Source organism: Castor canadensis, chromosome 3 (assembly GCF_047511655.1).
Source record: "Castor canadensis chromosome 3, mCasCan1.hap1v2, whole genome shotgun sequence".
NCBI classification, from domain to species: domain Eukaryota; kingdom Metazoa; phylum Chordata; class Mammalia; order Rodentia; family Castoridae; genus Castor; species Castor canadensis.
The window spans coordinates 16,375,819-16,395,163 of NC_133388.1; the positions used below are offsets into that span (position 1 = coordinate 16,375,819).

The following is a 19,345-nucleotide window of genomic DNA, read 5'->3' on the forward strand; positions in this document are numbered from 1 at the left end:
ATATGATGTGGAACTTTCTGCCGTTTTCATTCATGCCAAGTTGAAAAAAAAAGCCTATATACACCTAGTATGACCTTTAAATTTTCATTTGATGATGAAAAATAAGAAACATACACATTCTATAATGTATCAAAACTCTTGAAGAATTTATAGGGCTTACATGCCAAATTAATGATGGCAGTGACATCATTAAAAACAGAAACTGGGCAGGTCTTCTGCTAGGCACCGAGTAGATCAAAGACATCCCCTGATAGAGAGAACAATACCCGTGCGCAGCTGAAGACCTATATATATTAGCAACACAGGAAGATACGCCAGGACCCAAGTGACAAAGCAACTTAAGACTTTGGATACAAAGATAAAAAGGAAAATGGAGGCTTATAGAAAATGTCTCATTTCAAAGGATAACACTATAATCTCTCTGCATTAGTGTTATTAAAATGCCTATCTAGCTAAAACAGATTTGTTTCCTAAATGCTACAAGCAGGGACTATGGGTGCCATAAGCTAACCCCAGTACAGGCTGGAGAAATGGAAAAGAGGAGGAAGAATCAAAGGAAGATGGCACAGGGGACAGAGAGGGTGACAAGAGCTGCCACTGGAAGCAGCAGACACCTCTGCAGTCACCTATGAGTGACTGCAGCTGTGATTCCTGGCCCCACTCACTGAAGTCCACTGGAAAGGTCTTGTTTGATGGGGACAAAAAAGCATTATTTAAAAAAGGAAAATGCATAGTAAATTTTATTTATGTATTTATAAAAAGATTTACATCAATCAGGCCTTTAACATGTAAAATTAAATCTCTATCTGCAAAGTTAAATATATGGAAATACAAAAGCAGACTGAATTATCAAAAAAGAAACCTTTTTATTTTTCTCACTAAATACAATTAGTTTCCCTGATTGTAACCAATAAGCAGTGTCACCTAGAATACACGAAGGTCTGCACAGAGGTGAATGACCTCAGTATTTCTCTATGTATCAGGAACTCTGAACTTAGAAAAAGCAGAACTGACCTTGTTAAATTATTTGTTTTTAGAAACTCTTACCATTTGAAGGAAACGCGGAAGATTTAGGTAGTAGAGTACTTGTATAATAACTTAAAAAGTTAAAAGCTTATAGTGATAAAATCATCTCAGACACCCTTCTCAGCAGTTTCAGGCAATTGGCCTTTTTACAGATTCCAGGTCTAGGAAAAAACCACTCATTGAAACAGCCCGGCTCAGTTCATTTCCCATATGGTTGGTCATGGTGCATTTCTGGTGTATAAGTCAGTAGGACAATCATGACCCAGAGGTGAAGCAAAGCCTAAAGAAAGAGAAAACAATTCATGGATTAGCCAATAAGTCCATCTGTACCAAAGGCTCTCTCTGCAGTCACTGAGGACAGGAGGCATGTCTTGCCTGCATCCCTGAGGGGACACATTGAGCTGAGACACAGTAGGGGCTCAGCACATGATTACTGGATGAATAATGAAGGAACAAATGAATAAACAACTAAGGGAGCTCAGTAATAAAGAGTTGCTACAGCTACAGAATTCTCAGTTGAGAATAAAGTCCTGATCACCAACACATCCATAATATGCACGCATATGCACAGATAATGAGGTGACTGTGCAGAGTAGAAGGCACGATTAGAACTGCTAGACAGACAGGAAGTTGGCTGGAAAGGCTCTGTGGAACAGTTATGGGTGGTGTTCTGACAGTTTAGCAAGCTCTGGTGAAGAGAAGATGGGAAAAGGTCTTGACAGTAAGGTGTGAGGTGTCAGAGGCTAATTCAAGGGTCCAGTACGTGACCACAGTGATAAATTTCTTCTGATTATCTTAGAATAGTACTGAATTGACATGAAGTTCCATCATTCAGTCCACTGCTACTTTGTAGGGTACAATATGCAGCACCTCATGCTGACCAACAGTACTTGTGTCACTTATAGTCACCAGCACCTGGGACCTCAGCCCCTATAAGGCTATTCTGAATCTTTTCTGATGATTTCTTTTTCTTCTTCTCCTCCTCCTCCTCCTCCCTTGTTAAAAACTTTTTATTTGGTGGACTCTTCCCTCTAGTGGACCACAGAGAAACTTCTTTTTAAGTAAGCTTTTGTTTCTTAAGAAAACAGCCTATCTTAATTCAGCCCAACCACTCTGACACATCCCCACTCTAGCACAGTGAGTGGGTTTTTAGGCATAAGACATGTGAAACAGCATCCCAAACTACTGCAACTGTCTTGGCACAGCTAAGACACCTGGAAGAAGATCAGTAAGCCTTGAGATCCTTTTAGAAAATAAAGCAAAACACATGAAAATAACTAAGGCAAATTGACATCAAGGTAAAAATGAAAGCAATCATTTTGTACTATATTTTTACCATTAGAGAAGCTTAAAAATAAGAGGTACTATTAAACTACAGTAAGTTTAATTTTATTTGTAGGAAAAGCATTTGAGCAATTTATATTTGAGACATAATGAATTAACTTACAAACTGCTATAAGAAAAGGTTATCAAAAATGAGTTCTATTCTCTTTCTAAATTGATTGCTAAAATGTCAGTTAAGAATAGCAGTTTAAAAACCAGTTAAAAAATCAAGTGCAGCACTGATTTTTGAAAGAAGTTTCTTACCATATATATAATTACAAACACTCGTGCTATGGGGTATCTTCGGAGAAAAATCCCCAGACGAATACTGTGCACATAGGTGGGGAAGAGAGAGAGAAGAGAATTACACTCAAAACAAATCTTCCTTTGTTAATATCTAATGTTTTAAACAATATCACATTGAAACTATTTACATGATCACAACAGAGGAATTATTTTAATAGTAGATTGTAAAGGAGTACTTCAAATAACCATACATAAACATCACAGTAAAACAAACACTTTTATCATTACTTGGGAATCGATATCAAACTTTAGCACTAGCGATTTCTTTTATTCTACAATCATAATCATAAGAGGCAAACTTAGTCCTTCTCTAAATAATTTTTCTTTTAGAAATGAAAGAAGTTACAAAAGATGAGGTGAGTCAAACACTAGGAAAAAAACAAAATAAAACAACCAAATCTGTTTGGTACTAACTTGCAAACAGCTCATCTGGAAGTTTGTGCATAGAGACTTGCTTCAAATAGGACAGTTATAGGAACTGAAGCAAACACTTGGGAAAATCAGTGTGGATAGCATGATGTCCACACTTCAGTACCCACACCTTTTCAACTATTTCCCCATCGAGGCAGGCAAGGGTATAAGCAAAAATACCTTTCTGCTTTTCTTCTTGCCATTAGTACAACATACCACACACATTCTCTAAAAACTGGGTAGGGTGAATAGTGAAAGCTGAAATACGTGTGTTTCACTTGGAGGTAATGACCATGGAATCATAGTCCTGTGGCTTCAGGAATCTTAACATACCATTTTCCTCATTTTAAATACCACATTTCTATTCTGACATAGAAAGGTATGAAAACACTACCCATATATTATGCAACAATTCATTAAAATTGCTTAATTACAAACATAAAGCAGATTATCTAGACATGAACTCTATCAAGGCTTATGTAGCCAGACATGGTGCCATATGCTGCAATACAGTGCAAGGCCCCAAATTTCAATCTCAGTATTGTGGGGGGAAAAAGGTTATATGTAAACTGCTGAAATATTTTCTTAATAAGGTGAATGTATGCTAGTATGCTTGCCCGTAAATCTAAGTAACATTAATACTATTATTTATGTGAGGTATAAATATTAAAATGAGTGCCAGCAAGATGAAATCTTGCTGTGTTGTCCAGACTGGTCTTAAACTCCTGAGCCTCAAGGGATCCTCCTGCCCCAGTCTCCTAAGTGCTGGGATTACAGTTTCAATGAAACTTAAGGAGAGCTTTTTAAGTTTATTGTAGAAATAAGAGCAAGGGTCAGGGTTAATCGTCTGCAATACAATGTGAGCACTGGTAGACCTCCTGAAACCATTTCATGGCACTGAAATATCACAAAAGGAGTAAGTTAAATGTCACTTTAAATATCAGCTCTACCCAACAGGACTCACTGTGATTATACCCACAGGAAGCTGTTATAAAAATAGTTGATGGCCCATCACTCATCCTGACTGGCATTGCTTACCTAAATTGGTCAATGGAACTAGCAGCTTTGCGAACTTTTCCATACATTCCTGCCAGATTAGTTTCTGTGTCATTAAAAAGAACAGGAACATTTCGTAGACGTGTGCCTATTTAAGTAAGAAAGTAGATAAATACACTGACACCAAATCAACTTTCTAAGAAAATGAGAAGTGGAAATATGTTACATGTAAAAGGAATTCTCAAGATCAACTTTCTAAGCATTTACACTGAACACAGATGAAACCATAAAGAAAAAATAAATTTGATTATAGAAAACATTTAAATTTCCACATCCACAAAAACAAAACATTTACAAATTAAAAAAACTATCTTAGCAAAACTTAATGAATTTATAAATACCCAGTGTTGGTGAGTCAACGAGTATTTATTCCTGTGCTGGCAGGAGTGAGACCACAGGGTTTTACAGAGCTGAGAACTCTACCCCTAAAGCTGAATTTCGCCCCTGGTTTCCCCACCCTAGACCCATCCAATTGCTTATATACTGCCTTCCGCATGTCCCATTGACACTTCAAACTCAGCATGTCCAATATTACGATTCTGATTTCTCACTCTTGCTGGAGCCTCCTATTGGTATTTCTTGTACTAGTACATGACAACTCATCTTTCCATTTGCTCAGGCCAAAATCTTTCTCTTTTTTCTTAAATTTCACATCCTATCTGCCAGCAAATTCTGTTGGCTCACCTTTAAAATAAGTCCTCACTCCACCCCCATTACTCCACTTTGATTGAAACCATCTCTCACATGGAGGATCAAAGCAACAGCTGTTGCTCCCTCTCCCTGCCTTTGCTCTTAGTCCTCTGCAGTCTATTCCTCTTCTCTTTGCAGTGCAGGAGATTAAACCCAGACCTCCTGCATGCTATGCAAGCACTCTACCACTGAACCACATCCCAAGACTAAATCTATTTGACACAGCAGCCTAAGGCATACTGAAAAGTAGAAAGTCAGATCAGTCACCCCTCTCAAGACCTTTGGTGGCTTCCCTTCCTACCTTATTCAGAGTAGAAGTCTTTATACAGACCTGCACAACCTTCTCTAAGCTCTCTGAATTCATCTTACACTATTGTTGGCCTCACTCAGTCCCCTCCAGCTGCACTGGCCTCCTTGCTATTCCTGAAACATCCAGGAACATGTCTGCCTCAGGGCCTTTGCACTTGTTCTCCTTACTGCCTGGAACACTTTTCTTCTAGGCTTCCTATCACTTCTTTATCTCCCTTGGAACTCTAATAAAGTGCCATTTCTCAATGAGGTCTTCCTTGAGCACTCTACTTAAATTACAATTCCATCTCTACACCTGGCATCTTCTATCTCTTTAAATATTTAATTTTTAAGAGAATTTTAAAGTGAAAGAACTGAGAGATTTGCTAATTGACTACTTATACATTTTATAACGTTCTAAGATTAAAAATCTGACCTGCTGGTTTTTAGTCTAAAACATTCTTCTTAAGTATGCAATTTGAAAATCTATCAAAATGATAGAGCAAGAATAAAAATGTGAATTATATATTAGTTTTAATACTCATAATTACTTAAAACAAATTTGCTCCAAGTTTCCTGAAAACTCCTTTCTACTGAGTTATCTACCGAGTCACTGTCCAGTGTCTTATACATTTCAATATGATTAGCAATACTCAGGTCTCCTTTCTCCAAGTCCAACACCTGGGAGGGGTATTAATCAGTGCAATACCCAGCTTACTAATGATTTTCTAATGGCACATCAGGAGAAAATTGGGCTCTTCCCTCCATCAAGTTTCTTTTCACATAAAAATGGTCTTTCTGTATTTTTCAAAATCATGTTTCATTGCCACAATCTTTTCTGGGTTACCTTCACCACTGTCAATTCCAGACATATTAATGGAGGATCCATTGCTAGCATTTGCGGAGGCAGAGTGCATCTGCTGCTCGAGTCGCTCCAGCTGGAAGACCAGGGAGTTCTTTTCTGTGCTGAGATTCTCAAGCATGGTCTGTTTCTGGATGAGGGTCTCTGTCAGCTGATGGAGTCGACTTTCTAGCTCAGACTGACTGCTGTTGCTTAAAGTTTTATTGGTAAGCTAAAAAACAAAGCATTCATAAAATTATTACATAAAAGGAAAGTCATACAATATAGCAATCACACTACTACATTTTCCAGGTAAACTGGAAACTGTGGCATTAATTGTTGTCTTCTAAAACTCTAATGATTCTTTCAATGCCTACAGAAGTAATTTTAATTTCAGTTTGAAGTCAGGACTTTGTACTGCAAACCAGGTGCTCTGCTACTTGAGCCACAACTCCAATTCAGAAGTAAATCTTAAACTCTATCAGTGGGCCACAAACCAGTACTTTAAAAATGTAATAGGGGCTGGTGGAGTGGCTCAGGTGGTAGAGTGCCTTACTTAGCAAGTGTGAGGTCCTGAGTTCAAACCCCCAGGTACCATCAAAAAAAAGAACAGAATGGGTTGTTTTCTGACATTCGCATAACACGCAGTATGTGAGAGTATTGTTCTGTGTAACTTCTGTTTCGTTTTTTTTTTTTTTTACTTGCATGCTGGGGATGGAACCTAGGGCCTTACACATGCCAGGCAAGTGCTCTACTACCAAACTACATCCCCAGCCCTCTGTTTTGGTTCTGTATGAATAAATGCACATGAGTACTGAGACATTATGTAAACTATTTCATACTGCAGTATCATAGTAAAAATATTTGAAAGCACTGGTTTATAGTGCTTTCACTGTGTTACATAGTAAAAATATCTGAAAGTACTTCAACCTTTTCAACTGGGTTTCCAAAGTCTCCATAATTCAACAGCTGTGGTGCAGTGCAAAGATCATACTTGGGTTTTCACCTCTGCTCTGCAATTTCCGAGCCATCTAAATTCAAATGAATATTCAAAAGAATTTGTTTTTGCCTATTCCAGAATTTCTTTATAAACGGATCATACGACATGACTACTTGGTGTAAGCATAAAAAAAAGATTGATTCGAGCTTTTCTATCAATAGTTTGTGTTTTGATTTTTGTTTATCAAGGTGGTTTGTTTCCATTTTTGGTTACTTATGAATAAACATAAATGCTCATCTCTGACTTTCTGTAGGCACATACCTTCCTTTCTGATGAGTAAATATCTAGGTCGCAGGTCAGATGGATGTTCACCTTACTGGAAAGAGCTAGTTTTCACAGTGCTCTGAGTGGCTATGCGCAGTATACAAGAGTTCCAGCTGTGTCACATTCTCACTGATACTGGGTATCACCAAGCTTTTTAATCTTATCCATCCTAGCAGGTGTGGAGCCAGGTATCTTACTGGTGATTCTAAACACCTATTCATGTGCTTACCTGAGCATATTTGTGTGTGTGTGTCTGTAGTACTAGGGTTTGAACTCAGGGCTTCACGCTTGCTAGGCAAGCGTTGGTTATACCCACACCTTTTTCTGCTTTAGTCATTAGGTAGGGTGTGGTGTTTGTGCCAGGGCCTGCCTCAAGACCACCATAATTCTCCTACCTATGGCTTCCCATTTGGCTGGAATCATAGCATGGTATACAGCACCATGCCCCGTTTATTGATTGAGATGGGGTCTCACTACTCTTTGACTAGGCTGTCCTTGAACCATGATCCTCCCAATCTTAGCCTCCAGAGTAGCTAAGATTATAGGCATGAGCCACTGTGCCTAGCTTCATATTATTTCTTTTGTGAACGTGTATTCAAGTCTTTGTGTCCATTAAAAGCAAAAAGTGTTGTGAATTATTTTATTATTAATAGGAATTCTTATCCTTGTTACCAGTCTTTCTGTCAGATATATATATTATAGGGCTGGGCATTGTGGCTCCTGCCTATAATCCCATCCGAGGTAAGAGCATTTTGAGTTCAAAGTCATTCTGGGCTGCATAGCAAGACCCTGAGTCACACACACGTGAACACACACACACATATACATATTATAGATCTCCTCTCCCAGTCTGTGGTCTACCTTATTTCATTTTGTACTAAGGTTTTAATTTTGTTACTGTTTTTTGCAGTACTGACCCTATGCATGCTAGGCAAGTGTTCTACCATGTGAGCTATGCCTTATCCCCCAGGTCTTTTCATGAGCAGAAAATTTTAATTTTGATGAATTATAATTTATCATTTTTCTTCTATGGTTGGTGCTTTGTGTGTTCTAAGAAATGTCTTCCTCTAAACTGCAAAAGGAGTATCTGACGCATTCTCCTAGGCTTTATAGCTTAGGCCCAACTTCATCACAAATTTAAAAATTTTTGTTAACTTTAGAAGTCTAATTAGGGGATAGTAATTATGGTTTACTTTCCTATGTTTTTCCTATTCCCGTACAATAATTTTTAAGGAATGAGAAACTATTAACTGGCAACTTAATTTTTTTTAATCAACATATTGCTCTCCCAGGTGGCCCAAAAGTAGTTAAGATAAGTAAAAGAAGCATTTTGTAATTCACAAAGAGTAAGTCTTAGCTTCTTTGTGGAGTTTTCCTGAAATGTATTAAGATGCTAATTTCTTTTAAAATTATACAAATCAACTTCCTTCCATGAGACAAAGGTTTTTTTCTAATTAGATGAAAAATCTTCAAGTGAAATCCTTGTATGGTTAATCCATCCTTTTATGGTTAATACTTGATTAACAAATATAGCAGAAAGTTGGGGTGTGGGTCAGTGGTAGAGCACATGCTTAGCAGGCTCCAGGCCCTAGGGTGAATCCCCAACAATTAAATCAAAAGCCATCACAAAAACTGCACAGTATTTTAGACTCAGTATTTAGTAGGTACAGAAATGTTTCTCTAAAGATTAAACTAGGCAGTGATTTTTGCTCCTTCTTTTTCATTTTTTTGATCTTTTGCTAGCAAGTCATGTACCATTTTGTAAGCATTTCAAAAATGCAGGCAAGGGAAGTAAGGACTATTAAACTAACTCTTCCTGCTCATGCCTGTAATCTTAGCTATTTGGGAGATTGAGGTGAGATGGACTGCAATTTGGGTGGGGGTGTGGGGATAGCAAGTAGTTTGCAAGACCCCATCTCCAAAACAACTAGACTAAAATGGACTGCTTTGCAAGTGAGAAGCCCTGAGTTCAAACCCAGTTCCACCAAAAAAACAAACAAAAAAAGATTTAAATTATTTGACTTTTTAGGTTCAAATTAGGCCATTAATGAATAATTAGTAAATCTTTATGTGAATAATTTAAATGATTAATGAGTCTATTATAAATTAAATCATCGAAACATAAAGGAAGAAAAGGGCAATGTATAATTGCAGGATAAGTGAATGCAGTATTCTATTGGTTAATGATTAAGGTTTTGGTAAATCTGGATGGAAGGCACATGGTATCATTACCTTCCTATAATTTTTATATTTTTAGAGTTAGCAAAAAGGTCTTGGTAGCTTTATGGGCATCCTATCAATCATCAATAGGAAGATTCATCACTAGCTTTTTCTTAGGAAAAAGAAACCACAATTATGGCACTGACATCCAGCATAACCACACTGAAGTTAGAAGCTATGAGATTTGGGGAATGACTGGCTTTAAGATACATCTAAAATGAAGCAAGCCAGAGCATATAGCAAACACAGACTCACGTGGCAGTGGATTAAAATTCTACACTAGCTTGAAAATAACTTACAAGAGAACTCAGATGAAAACATAGAAGAGAAGATCTTGCTGTAACTGTAAGAGATGCTCAATCTGCTTTTGCTAAAAAGCAGTGACTCCTTGCTTGGGCCCACAAGTTAACTCAAAGTAGGAAAAACTTGACATTCCTGCCTCCATTTTGTATATGTCTTTGCTGTAAGTCATACTCTCTGCAGTCACTTTGCAATCACCTTGGATTCCAGAAAGGACAGAACTTATAACATCTTTATGACAACAAACCAGAGCCACCTGGAACTGCCACCATCCCAGTGAGGACAGTTCACATCCTGAGCCAGAGTAACCTCTCAAAACAGGAACCAGATTACTCCCTCCAGGTGGTAACTTTCCAGAACTGGACCAGACAACCATACCACCTGCCTGACCAAGAATGCCAGCTCTGCCAGTCATGAGACCACCAGACCACACCTGTGACTGGTACTGCTTAACTATAAAAACCTTTGTCCCCTGCCCTAGTTCTTTGTCTAAAACCTATAGCTCATGTCTGTACCTCGAAGATGACTAAAGATGAGCTGAGTGCTCATTCTGCCTCTTCTCACGGCATGTCCCAATCTGTGTAATAAACCTTCACTGCCTTCACCATGCCTCTTTATTTGGCATTTGGGGCAGGCAGCCAGACCTGGCATATGGAATCTCAGGAGTTTGGGCCTTGGGTTCAAAACTCCAGTTTCATAATCCTTTGAAGAAAACAAAGCTTGGGCTGGAAGGGTGGCTCAAGTGGTAAAACACTTGCTAAGCATGGACAATGTCCTGGGTTCAATCCCCAGTACGGGGGGTGTAAATAAAATTAGTATGTGTTATTAAAAAATAAAATGAAGCTTCACTAGGACATCTTTTTCAAGTTGTGAATGCTGATTCTTACCTGGTTCCTGAGTTTTTGAATTTCTTCCTCTCGATCTTTAATTCTGCTTTGCAATGTGTTCTTTGTTCGATATAGATCATCTTCTATATAGTGGAATTCCTACAAAGGGAAATGTGAATAAATGAAAGCTAAGTCAGTGTTCCCTGTCTCATTTCTAGCACCTCAAGCAGTGCCTGACTAACACTACACTTGGTCCATTGAATGAATAAATAGCAGATTTGGATAGGACTGATGAGATGGTTATACTTCAGCAAACGTAAACACAGGCCCAGAAATATCTGTAAGATAGAACACCAGAAAACACAGAAAATACTTTTATCTTACAGCAATGACAAAGAATGGGTCATTCCTTCATGAACCCTGAGGTACATAAAAATATTGTAACAAACTGGAGAAAATATTCATTATTTATACGATAAAAATTGAATTGTTAGCAACATGATGTTCATAAAAATAGATTTACAAAATTTATTTATCAGATAAAATAAATTTAAATAAATATATAAATAAGTAAATAAACCCCATCAAACACACCAGAAGCCATATTAGAAATATGGGCAAAGTACATGAGAAAACAAAGAAAAATAATAAGAGTTCAATAAGGTGGTGGGGTAAAAAGAAATATGTTAAAAATAATCAATCTTAGCTGGGCGCTGGTGGCTTACACCTGTCATCCTAGCTACTTAGGTGGCAGAAATCAGGAGGTTCGATGCTAGCCCTGGGCAAATAGTTCGAAAGACCCTTTCTTGAAAATATCCAACATGAAAAAGGCTGCCAGAGTGGCTCCAGTGGTAGAGCAACTGCCTAGCAAGCATGAAACCCTGAGGTCAAACCCCAGTATCACCAAAAAAGGAAAATAAAAATCTTTATCTAAAGAACTTAGAAGATATAAATGGGAAAAAGTTCTCAATAGAGGTTAGCAACAAAAAAGGAATAAACTTAATAGATGAAAATTTTAATATAAAAATACTTTAAAGCACTTCAAAAGAATATAAAGATATAATGGAACAAATAAAAAGTGATGCCATGTTCTTGGCTTTTTGTTTTTATTTTGAGATAAGGCGTCACTAGCTGGGCACTGGTGGCTCATGCCTGTAATTCTAGCTACCCAGGAGGCCAGAGATCAGGAGGATCGTGGTTCGAAGTCAGCCCAGGCAAATAGTTCACGACACCCATCACAAAAAAGGGCTGGTAGAGTGGCTCAAGGTGTAGGCCCTGAGTTCAAACTCCAGTGCTGCAAAAAAGAAAAAAAAAAAAAAAAAGATAGGGTGTCACTAGTCACTATCTGACCGAAGCCTGTCTCAAACTTAAGATCCTTCTACCTTAGCTTCCCAAATGCTGGGATTATAGGCATGTGCCACCATGTCCAGTGACACCCTGTTATTGGTTAGGAAGAAAATATCATAAAGATATCAATTCTCCCCAGGTTAATTAATAAATTCGAAATAATCCCAATAAAAAAGTTTTGTCTTTTTATTTTTTTAATTTAAACTATATACAGAGTTCATAAGGGAAACTGCAAGAAAGAACAGCCAGGAAAACTATGAAAAGGAGAACAAGTTTTAAAGATATCAGGAAATAAAATCTGTGAAAGAAAAGCAATGTATTACTGGTATATAAATAGACAAATTAAACAATGGAAAAGAATAAAAGCTCAGAAACAAATGTAGATACCTTGAGAATTTTAGGACATGATAAAGTTGGTATCTCAAATCAGTAAAGAAAAATAAACTTTAAAAAATGGTACAAGGACAGCTAAGTAGTCATATGGAAGAAAATAAAGTTGGATCCATACTTCACCTCACCTATCAGAATTAAGTTCCTAGTAGATCAAGATTTATTTGCAAAATGAAGTCATTAAAGTACTGAAAGAAACCTACATAGGTGAATTTCTTTATAATTTCAGAAAATGCACCATGACTGAAAATCTAGAAGCCTTGGAAGAAAAAAAAAATGATAAAGGTGAGGACAAAAACCAAATTTCTGCATGGCACCAAACAAAATAAAAGCCATATGGAAACTAAGACAATTGACAAACTAGGAATTCATATCACAGACAAAAGACTCATCTCCTTAATATACAGAGATCCTACAAAATGATTTTTTAGAAAGACCTATATACAATAATAAAACAGTTCACAGAAAAGTAGAAATGGCTCCTCAACACTATGAAAAGTTGTCTAAGCTTTAATCATAGAGAAACAGAAATTTAAATTGCTCTAAGATACCATTTTTTCACACTGCAGATTGGCAAAACTCAAACTTTTCATAACACTATGCTTCCCACTGCTGGGGGAAAAAACTCTCACACTGTTGGTGGATTACAAATGGGCAGGGCACAAGCTTTATGGGTAATAATTTAGCAAAGTCTGTCAAAGACATGACACAATGGCATTCCTAGTGACAAACATGGAAAAATGTTCATGTTCACTAGTAATCAAAGAAATGTAAGTCAGGCAATAAGTTAGCTCATATAACCTATTAATAAAACAAATAAACTTTTAACAACATATGTAGGCAAGGATGCAAAGAGGAATTTTATCATGATAAACAAATTGATACAAACTCCTTCTGAAAAGCAACTGGCAAAATGTAAGCCTTAAAGGTGAATAGCGTTTTGGTTTGGTTTGGTTTTTTTGGTGGGGCTGGCGTTTGAACTCAGGGCTTCTCACTTGCAAAGCAGGCATTCTACTGCTCGAGCCATGTACCAGCCCAAGATGTAAAGCTTTTGATCTAGCAATCTTCCTAGAAATGTAATTAATTGAAAGAATCAAAGACTTAAAGATGTTTATACCAATCATAGCAAAAAGTTTAGAAAACAAAAACAGAAACACAACTAAACAAATGACAGTCCATCCCTATTGTGTAATATTATATAGCCGTTAAAATCATGTTTCTGGGGTTGGAGGCATGGCTCAAGCAGTAGAGCTCATACCTAGCAGGTGAGAAGCCCCGACTTCAAACAAATTTTAATACTCCACTGAGATGTGGGGCATATGTTTCTGAAAGGTAGGGAAAAGATTTATAAATCATCTGATGGGAGAAAAAGTCATACACAATCAACGGATAATTCAGGTTGCAGTCTCTTATGTTTTTTCTTTTTATATTATCAGAAATATATGAAAATCGGCTTTATGTAGGTTTAATTTACACACAATAAAATCCACCAGTTTTAAGTATAAAGTCATATGTGTTTGATATTTGCTGTCAATTATCACAGTCATGATGGAGAACTTCCATCACCTCAAGAAGTTCTCTTATGCCCTCTGCATTCAACCCTTGCTGGAAATATTCCCTGGCTCCTGATAACCACTGATCTGCTTAATATTACTTTGGTTTTATCTTTTATATCTTTTTGGTTTTATCTAGAATGTCTATAAACAAACATTACAGTGTGTAATATTTTGCCTCCGGTTGGCTTCTTTTACTTAGCATATGTTTCTGAGATTCCTCCATGTGTAGCTTCTATCAACAGTCCATTCCTTTTATTTGCTGAGTAGTTTTTCATTGCATGGATATACCCTAATTTGTTTATTACTCTTGAAGGGTATTTAGGTTCTTTCTAGTTTTCAGTCTTTCTAAACATTCATAGAAATGAATATCTAAGCACAAATCTTTATGTGGCCATGTTTTCATTTTTCTTTGGTAGATACAGAAGAACACAAGTGCTGGTTCATATGGTAAATGCACATCTAACCTAAAGGAAAAACTTGCATTATTTTCAAATACACAATAGCTGTACCATTTTGTATTTCCACAGCAATGAGAGAGAGTCCCAATCTTCCCACATCCTTGCCAATACTGCAGCTGTCAGTCTTTACAAGAAGCTGCTCTAGTGGGTGTGTAGAGGTATCTCATTGTGGTTTCAATTCACATTTCCCTAATGATTAATAACACTGAGCAGTTTTCATATGCTTAAATGTATCAGGCAATATTTTGGATCTGTTCTGTTTAGCATTAGTAAGAGCTAGATTCACTCACAAGTACTCTACTGCACTGTTAGCCTGTACAATGCATGCAGTCAGGTTGGAATGTTAACAGCAGAACACATGCTGACCTAAAACTACACCCAAAAAACTAAGGTATGATGCAGAACAGGGAGGAGCCATCAGCTACCATGCACTTCCAAAAGCATTATGCTCATCTGTGAGAAAGGAGTAGGGGCAGGACAGTAGTAGGAGAGGTATGCAGAAGCGAAGGTGACAAGGAATCACACTGCTAGAGATGACTTTAGACATTTAGCTTAATCTGCCCATTTTACAGAATGAAATAATGGAGATACATGAGAAAAGAGACAGATAGGAATTAGGGTAGGACAATTTACTAGGCACACCCCCTGGATATGTTTCTTTCTCGCTCTAGGCTAGCACAAAACTGAAAGCTGACATTACTTAAATTAATAAAGAGCACATTTCATCCTAAGATTAAAAGCATTACATCTAAAACATGTGATTACTAAATTAAGTCCCCTCTAGCTACATTCAGCTCATTTTTTTCTACTTCACTACTGCATTTACAAAAAGTCACTGGGAAAAAAAAAAGAGTACAGTAAAACCATCTGCCATTAATAAAAAGTGAAAATTATTTTAACTATCAAGCACATCAAATTGTTGCTTTTTAATATAAAACAGCTCTTTGAATAAATTAAAATGCAGTTTCTGAAAGGACAGCTAATGTTAAATTAAATTATCTAAAACAGCCTATGACATACCCTGCAGGTTGCTGCATGGGGAGTTTTTCTTTTACTACTTAGGAAATGAATTTTAAGTACTACTTTCATAATAAACCCTAATGAAAAAAAATCCTTAAAGAATGAAAATACACATGAAAAAATAAAAGCAAAAAAAAGTTTGAATACACAAAGCTGGAAATGTTCTAACTGATACACCCAGAATCAAGTGAAGAGAATAGTAGTGATTTTACCATATGAAATAAGACAATATATACTAAATGCCGATAACAATGTAGCAACTCAGCACATTAGATATTAACATTAGAATAGAATCTTATTCTGAAAATGAGGGTATAAACATATTCAATATTAACTGTCTTAATATGGAAACTATTATATAAGTATATCAATGTGAATAATGAAATATAATTTTAAATGTGATTTTTAAGAATAGCATTTCTTCTCAAACAGAAAGAACAAATAAATGGCACTAACATTGTATTTCTGTCAAATTATACTATTCCTAGAAAGTACAAATATAATAAACTCTGAAAAATCAATGAGTTAGTATGTTTTTAAGTTTTCTATATACATATACCTTGACAAGAAGATATAATATAGACATAGGTAGTAGAAAAAATTCTGGGCTCTGAAACAGGAATACTGGGTTTTATTCTATTCTCTAATTAGTTTTACAATATTAGGCAAGTCTTATCACCATTTTGTGCCTCTACTTTTCATCTGTTAAGCAAAAAACAAAGAGTGTAAGGCCCCTGCTCTAAGCTTTCCTGGGAGGACTCTCATGTGACTGCTAGAGGATGGGTTCTTTCATCTCAAACACTTACCTGCTTCATTCGGTCCAATTCTGTTTCTAGTTCCTGTTTCGATACTTTCTGCCCAGCTATCTGGTCTTGCAGATCTTGTAATTGTTCTCTTGCTGACTCAGCTTCACTAACCTGCTGAGCCTCCATATCCTAAAAAGAACAGCTTTACATGTGAAAGCAGTAACCAACCATTCAGCTTAACATACTGAACAACCATCCCCTATCATGAACTGCACTCAGCAGGCCCCAGATGGTAACAGATGGATGAGACTGGTTTCAGCCCATAAGAAGCATATTACCCATCACCTTCACTAGGTTATATAGTTAACAGTGAGCAGAATGAACAGGGTGCTGCAGCTGCCCAACACACAAGCCACCAGGCTTCATGAGTGTAAGTAGACAGTAGCTCTCAAAGACTTATGTCTCTGTTAAAAAATTAACAATTTCACAAAGAACAGAAGTATAACTCCAAAAAAGAACTTCAGTCTATTAGCTCCCTGTTATTGCAGCTTATAATTAGTGTGTGTAATCAATAGACTGAAAGAATACAGCTGTTCTCTGACATAACCTGAGGCTAGCATTTTAGCTTTATTACTATTATCTGACTTTACATCTTCCCATCTACCTTACTCTTTCTTCTTCAAACTCAAAAAACACTTTCTAGATTTCCTGTCAAATCTACCAGTGCAAAGAACATAACTCTGGGTTTCTATATTTTCCCTAATGGGTTAAGCATAGGTACTTCATATACTACTACAGAAGGTTAAAATCAGTACCTTAATTTTGCGTGTTACCTTTTAGTACATTCTATTTTATACTCATCTCTACAAACTCTTGAACTTTACATACAGTTTTAAAGAACTGAGATTAACAATATTTCCAGATAATCATAATGCAAGTCTCTAAACTCACACAACTTTGTTGATTTAGAGGAAAAAAGCAATAATTATAATCATTTTCCCTATCTGGAGTTTTCATGGTTAACAGAAGGTAAAGTAACTGTCATCAATTGAACTAAATCAGACAAATTCTTGAGCAGTAGGGAGAATACACACTGGTTAAGCACGTATGTTCGGAATTAGAGTTCTAATCTTGGTTCTGATGGCAAGTTACTGTCCTTCTTGTGTCTAAACTTCTTCAATTACAAAAGGAGAATAACATAATCTCCCTCACAGGGTTATGGTAAGGAACAAATGTGAGGACATAAGTCTAGTGTTTGGTGGGATCCTGACATTTAAGTGCTTAGTAAATGATAGCTATTATGACTATTAATTATGTTTTTTTGCTAGATCTAGTATTTTTTATTATAGATTTCATAAACTGCTTGAGAAGGGGTAGGAATATGGGTAATGTCATTTATGATGCTAGGATGAGATATTAAATAAATCGTATTTTTCATAATCTCATCCAAAAGACATGAACAGGTATGAATACATTTAGCATCTACTTAATTTCTAAATTCACAGGACTGAATTCTTTGAAATTAAAAATTTACAAATTTAGCTCAAGCCTGTAATCCTAGCTAATCTACTTGGGAAGCTGGGATGGGGAGAGGACTAGGAAATTGAGGTTCGAGGCCAGCCCCAGGAAAAAAAAAAAATGCTTATGAGACCTCATTTCAAGGGAAAAAGCTGTGCATAATGGCATGTGCCTATCATCCCAGCTATGTGGGAGGCTGAGATTAAAAGGTTCTCAGTTCCAGGTCAGCCCAGGCAAAAAAACATGCAAGACTCCATCTCAATGGAAAAAACTGGACGTGCTGGTGAGTGCTTGTCATATCTCAGTTGTGACAGGAAGGGTAAAGTAGGGGGATCATGGTCCACACCAGCCCAGACAAAAAACGAGACCCTATCTCAAAAATAACCAACACAAAGAGGGCTGGAGACATGACTCAAGTGGTAGAATACTTGCCTGGCAAGCATAAAGCCCTGAGTTCAAATAAACAAAAAAACAAAGAGATAATTTTTTTTTTTAAATCCTGCTTTAAAGAATAAAAAATATCCAGAAATAGCAGCAGTTATTGTTTACTGAGGGTCTACTACATGTCAGGAACAATGCTAGATCCTTCACATATCACGCTTATTTTCAAAAGAACCTTTGTTTAGCTGCACTTTATACATAAGGAAATGAAGGTTCAGAGGGACGAACTACTTTATGCCAGTTAATGCTTGTTAAGTACCAAAGATGGGATCTACATTCAGGTCCCTCTGAACTAAGATCTCTGTGCTAGACAAGATATCCTATTCTCACAACTTCCACACTTCTTTTGTAGTCCATAAAAGTCCTGCTAATTAAGAACTTGCAGAGAGAACGCACAGATGAATAAAGATTTTTAGGGGGTGGGGGCACGGGGGAGAAATGACCCAAGTGTTGTATGCACATATGAATAATAAAACAATAAAAAAAAGAAAGATTTTTAATGAAAGGGCTTATTATCCTGCCCTTTTAACTTTTCTCATCCTCAGACACTCTCTCCTATGATATTTATGTCAAAGATCCCATGTTTATTTGAAATAAATGACCCAATTTTACCTTTAGGTTAAATACAGTAATTATACATAAACTATAAGTAATAAGATTACACATAAAACTATAATTAAAAGACCGTTCCAGAGCCCATTCTAATATCAGAAAACATTCTACAGAGAAGGTCAAATCTGATTTGTTTATAATCACCAGAATGTATGATCCATAAGTCTAAAGATTCTGTCTGGCTCTGTGCTATAACTCCAAGCCTAGGAACACAGCAGCACTTGGTAAGTATTTGCTGAATGAATGAATCTGGTTACTATGTTTGTCATTCCCTTAAAATCACAGTCAGTCAATGGACAAGGAACTACTGCTGTAGATTCGTTTTATATGGTAATTAATATTCCAGCAGAAGTTTCACACATTTCAATGATGCCCCTTCCCCCCAGATACAGACTCAATCTCAAATCCAACTGAGTGCTGAGGAAATGGCTGTCTGGAAGGTGAATCACAGTGACTCTTACCTGCAGCTCAGACTTGAGCTGATGTATCTGACCCATCAGCTTCTGTATTTCCTCTCTTTGCATTTCCTTCTCATGCCGAAGTTCTTCTAGCTCCATACTGTTAGCAGTACTGCTGTCTAGGCCTTCAAAACCAGAGCCTTCCTTTAAGCTGTTAATCAATTTTTCTTTAGACTATTATGAAACAAAGAAGTATATTTAAACAAAGCAAATTTTAGTTGTATATTTGTTTTTTTTTTTGATGGTG

At 36.7% G+C, this 19,345-nt stretch overlaps 1 protein-coding gene across 1 annotated transcript in view; it reads right to left on the reverse strand.

Moving 5' to 3' along the window:
• Positions 1 to 722: 722 nt before the first annotated feature.
• The window catches only part of Golga5 (golgin A5), a 33,999-nt gene continuing 15,376 nt past the window's right edge, over positions 723 to 19,345 (reverse strand). The window contains exons 7-13 of the mRNA XM_020174925.2: positions 19,102 to 19,272; positions 16,130 to 16,258; positions 10,613 to 10,711; positions 5,948 to 6,173; positions 4,105 to 4,210; positions 2,614 to 2,677; positions 723 to 1,306 (exon numbers count right to left, since the gene is read on the reverse strand). Of these exons, the coding sequence (XP_020030514.1) occupies positions 1,226 to 1,306; positions 2,614 to 2,677; positions 4,105 to 4,210; positions 5,948 to 6,173; positions 10,613 to 10,711; positions 16,130 to 16,258; positions 19,102 to 19,272 (876 nt within the window). The 3' untranslated portion in view covers positions 723 to 1,225. The remainder of the gene's footprint in view (positions 1,307 to 2,613; positions 2,678 to 4,104; positions 4,211 to 5,947; positions 6,174 to 10,612; positions 10,712 to 16,129; positions 16,259 to 19,101; positions 19,273 to 19,345) is intronic.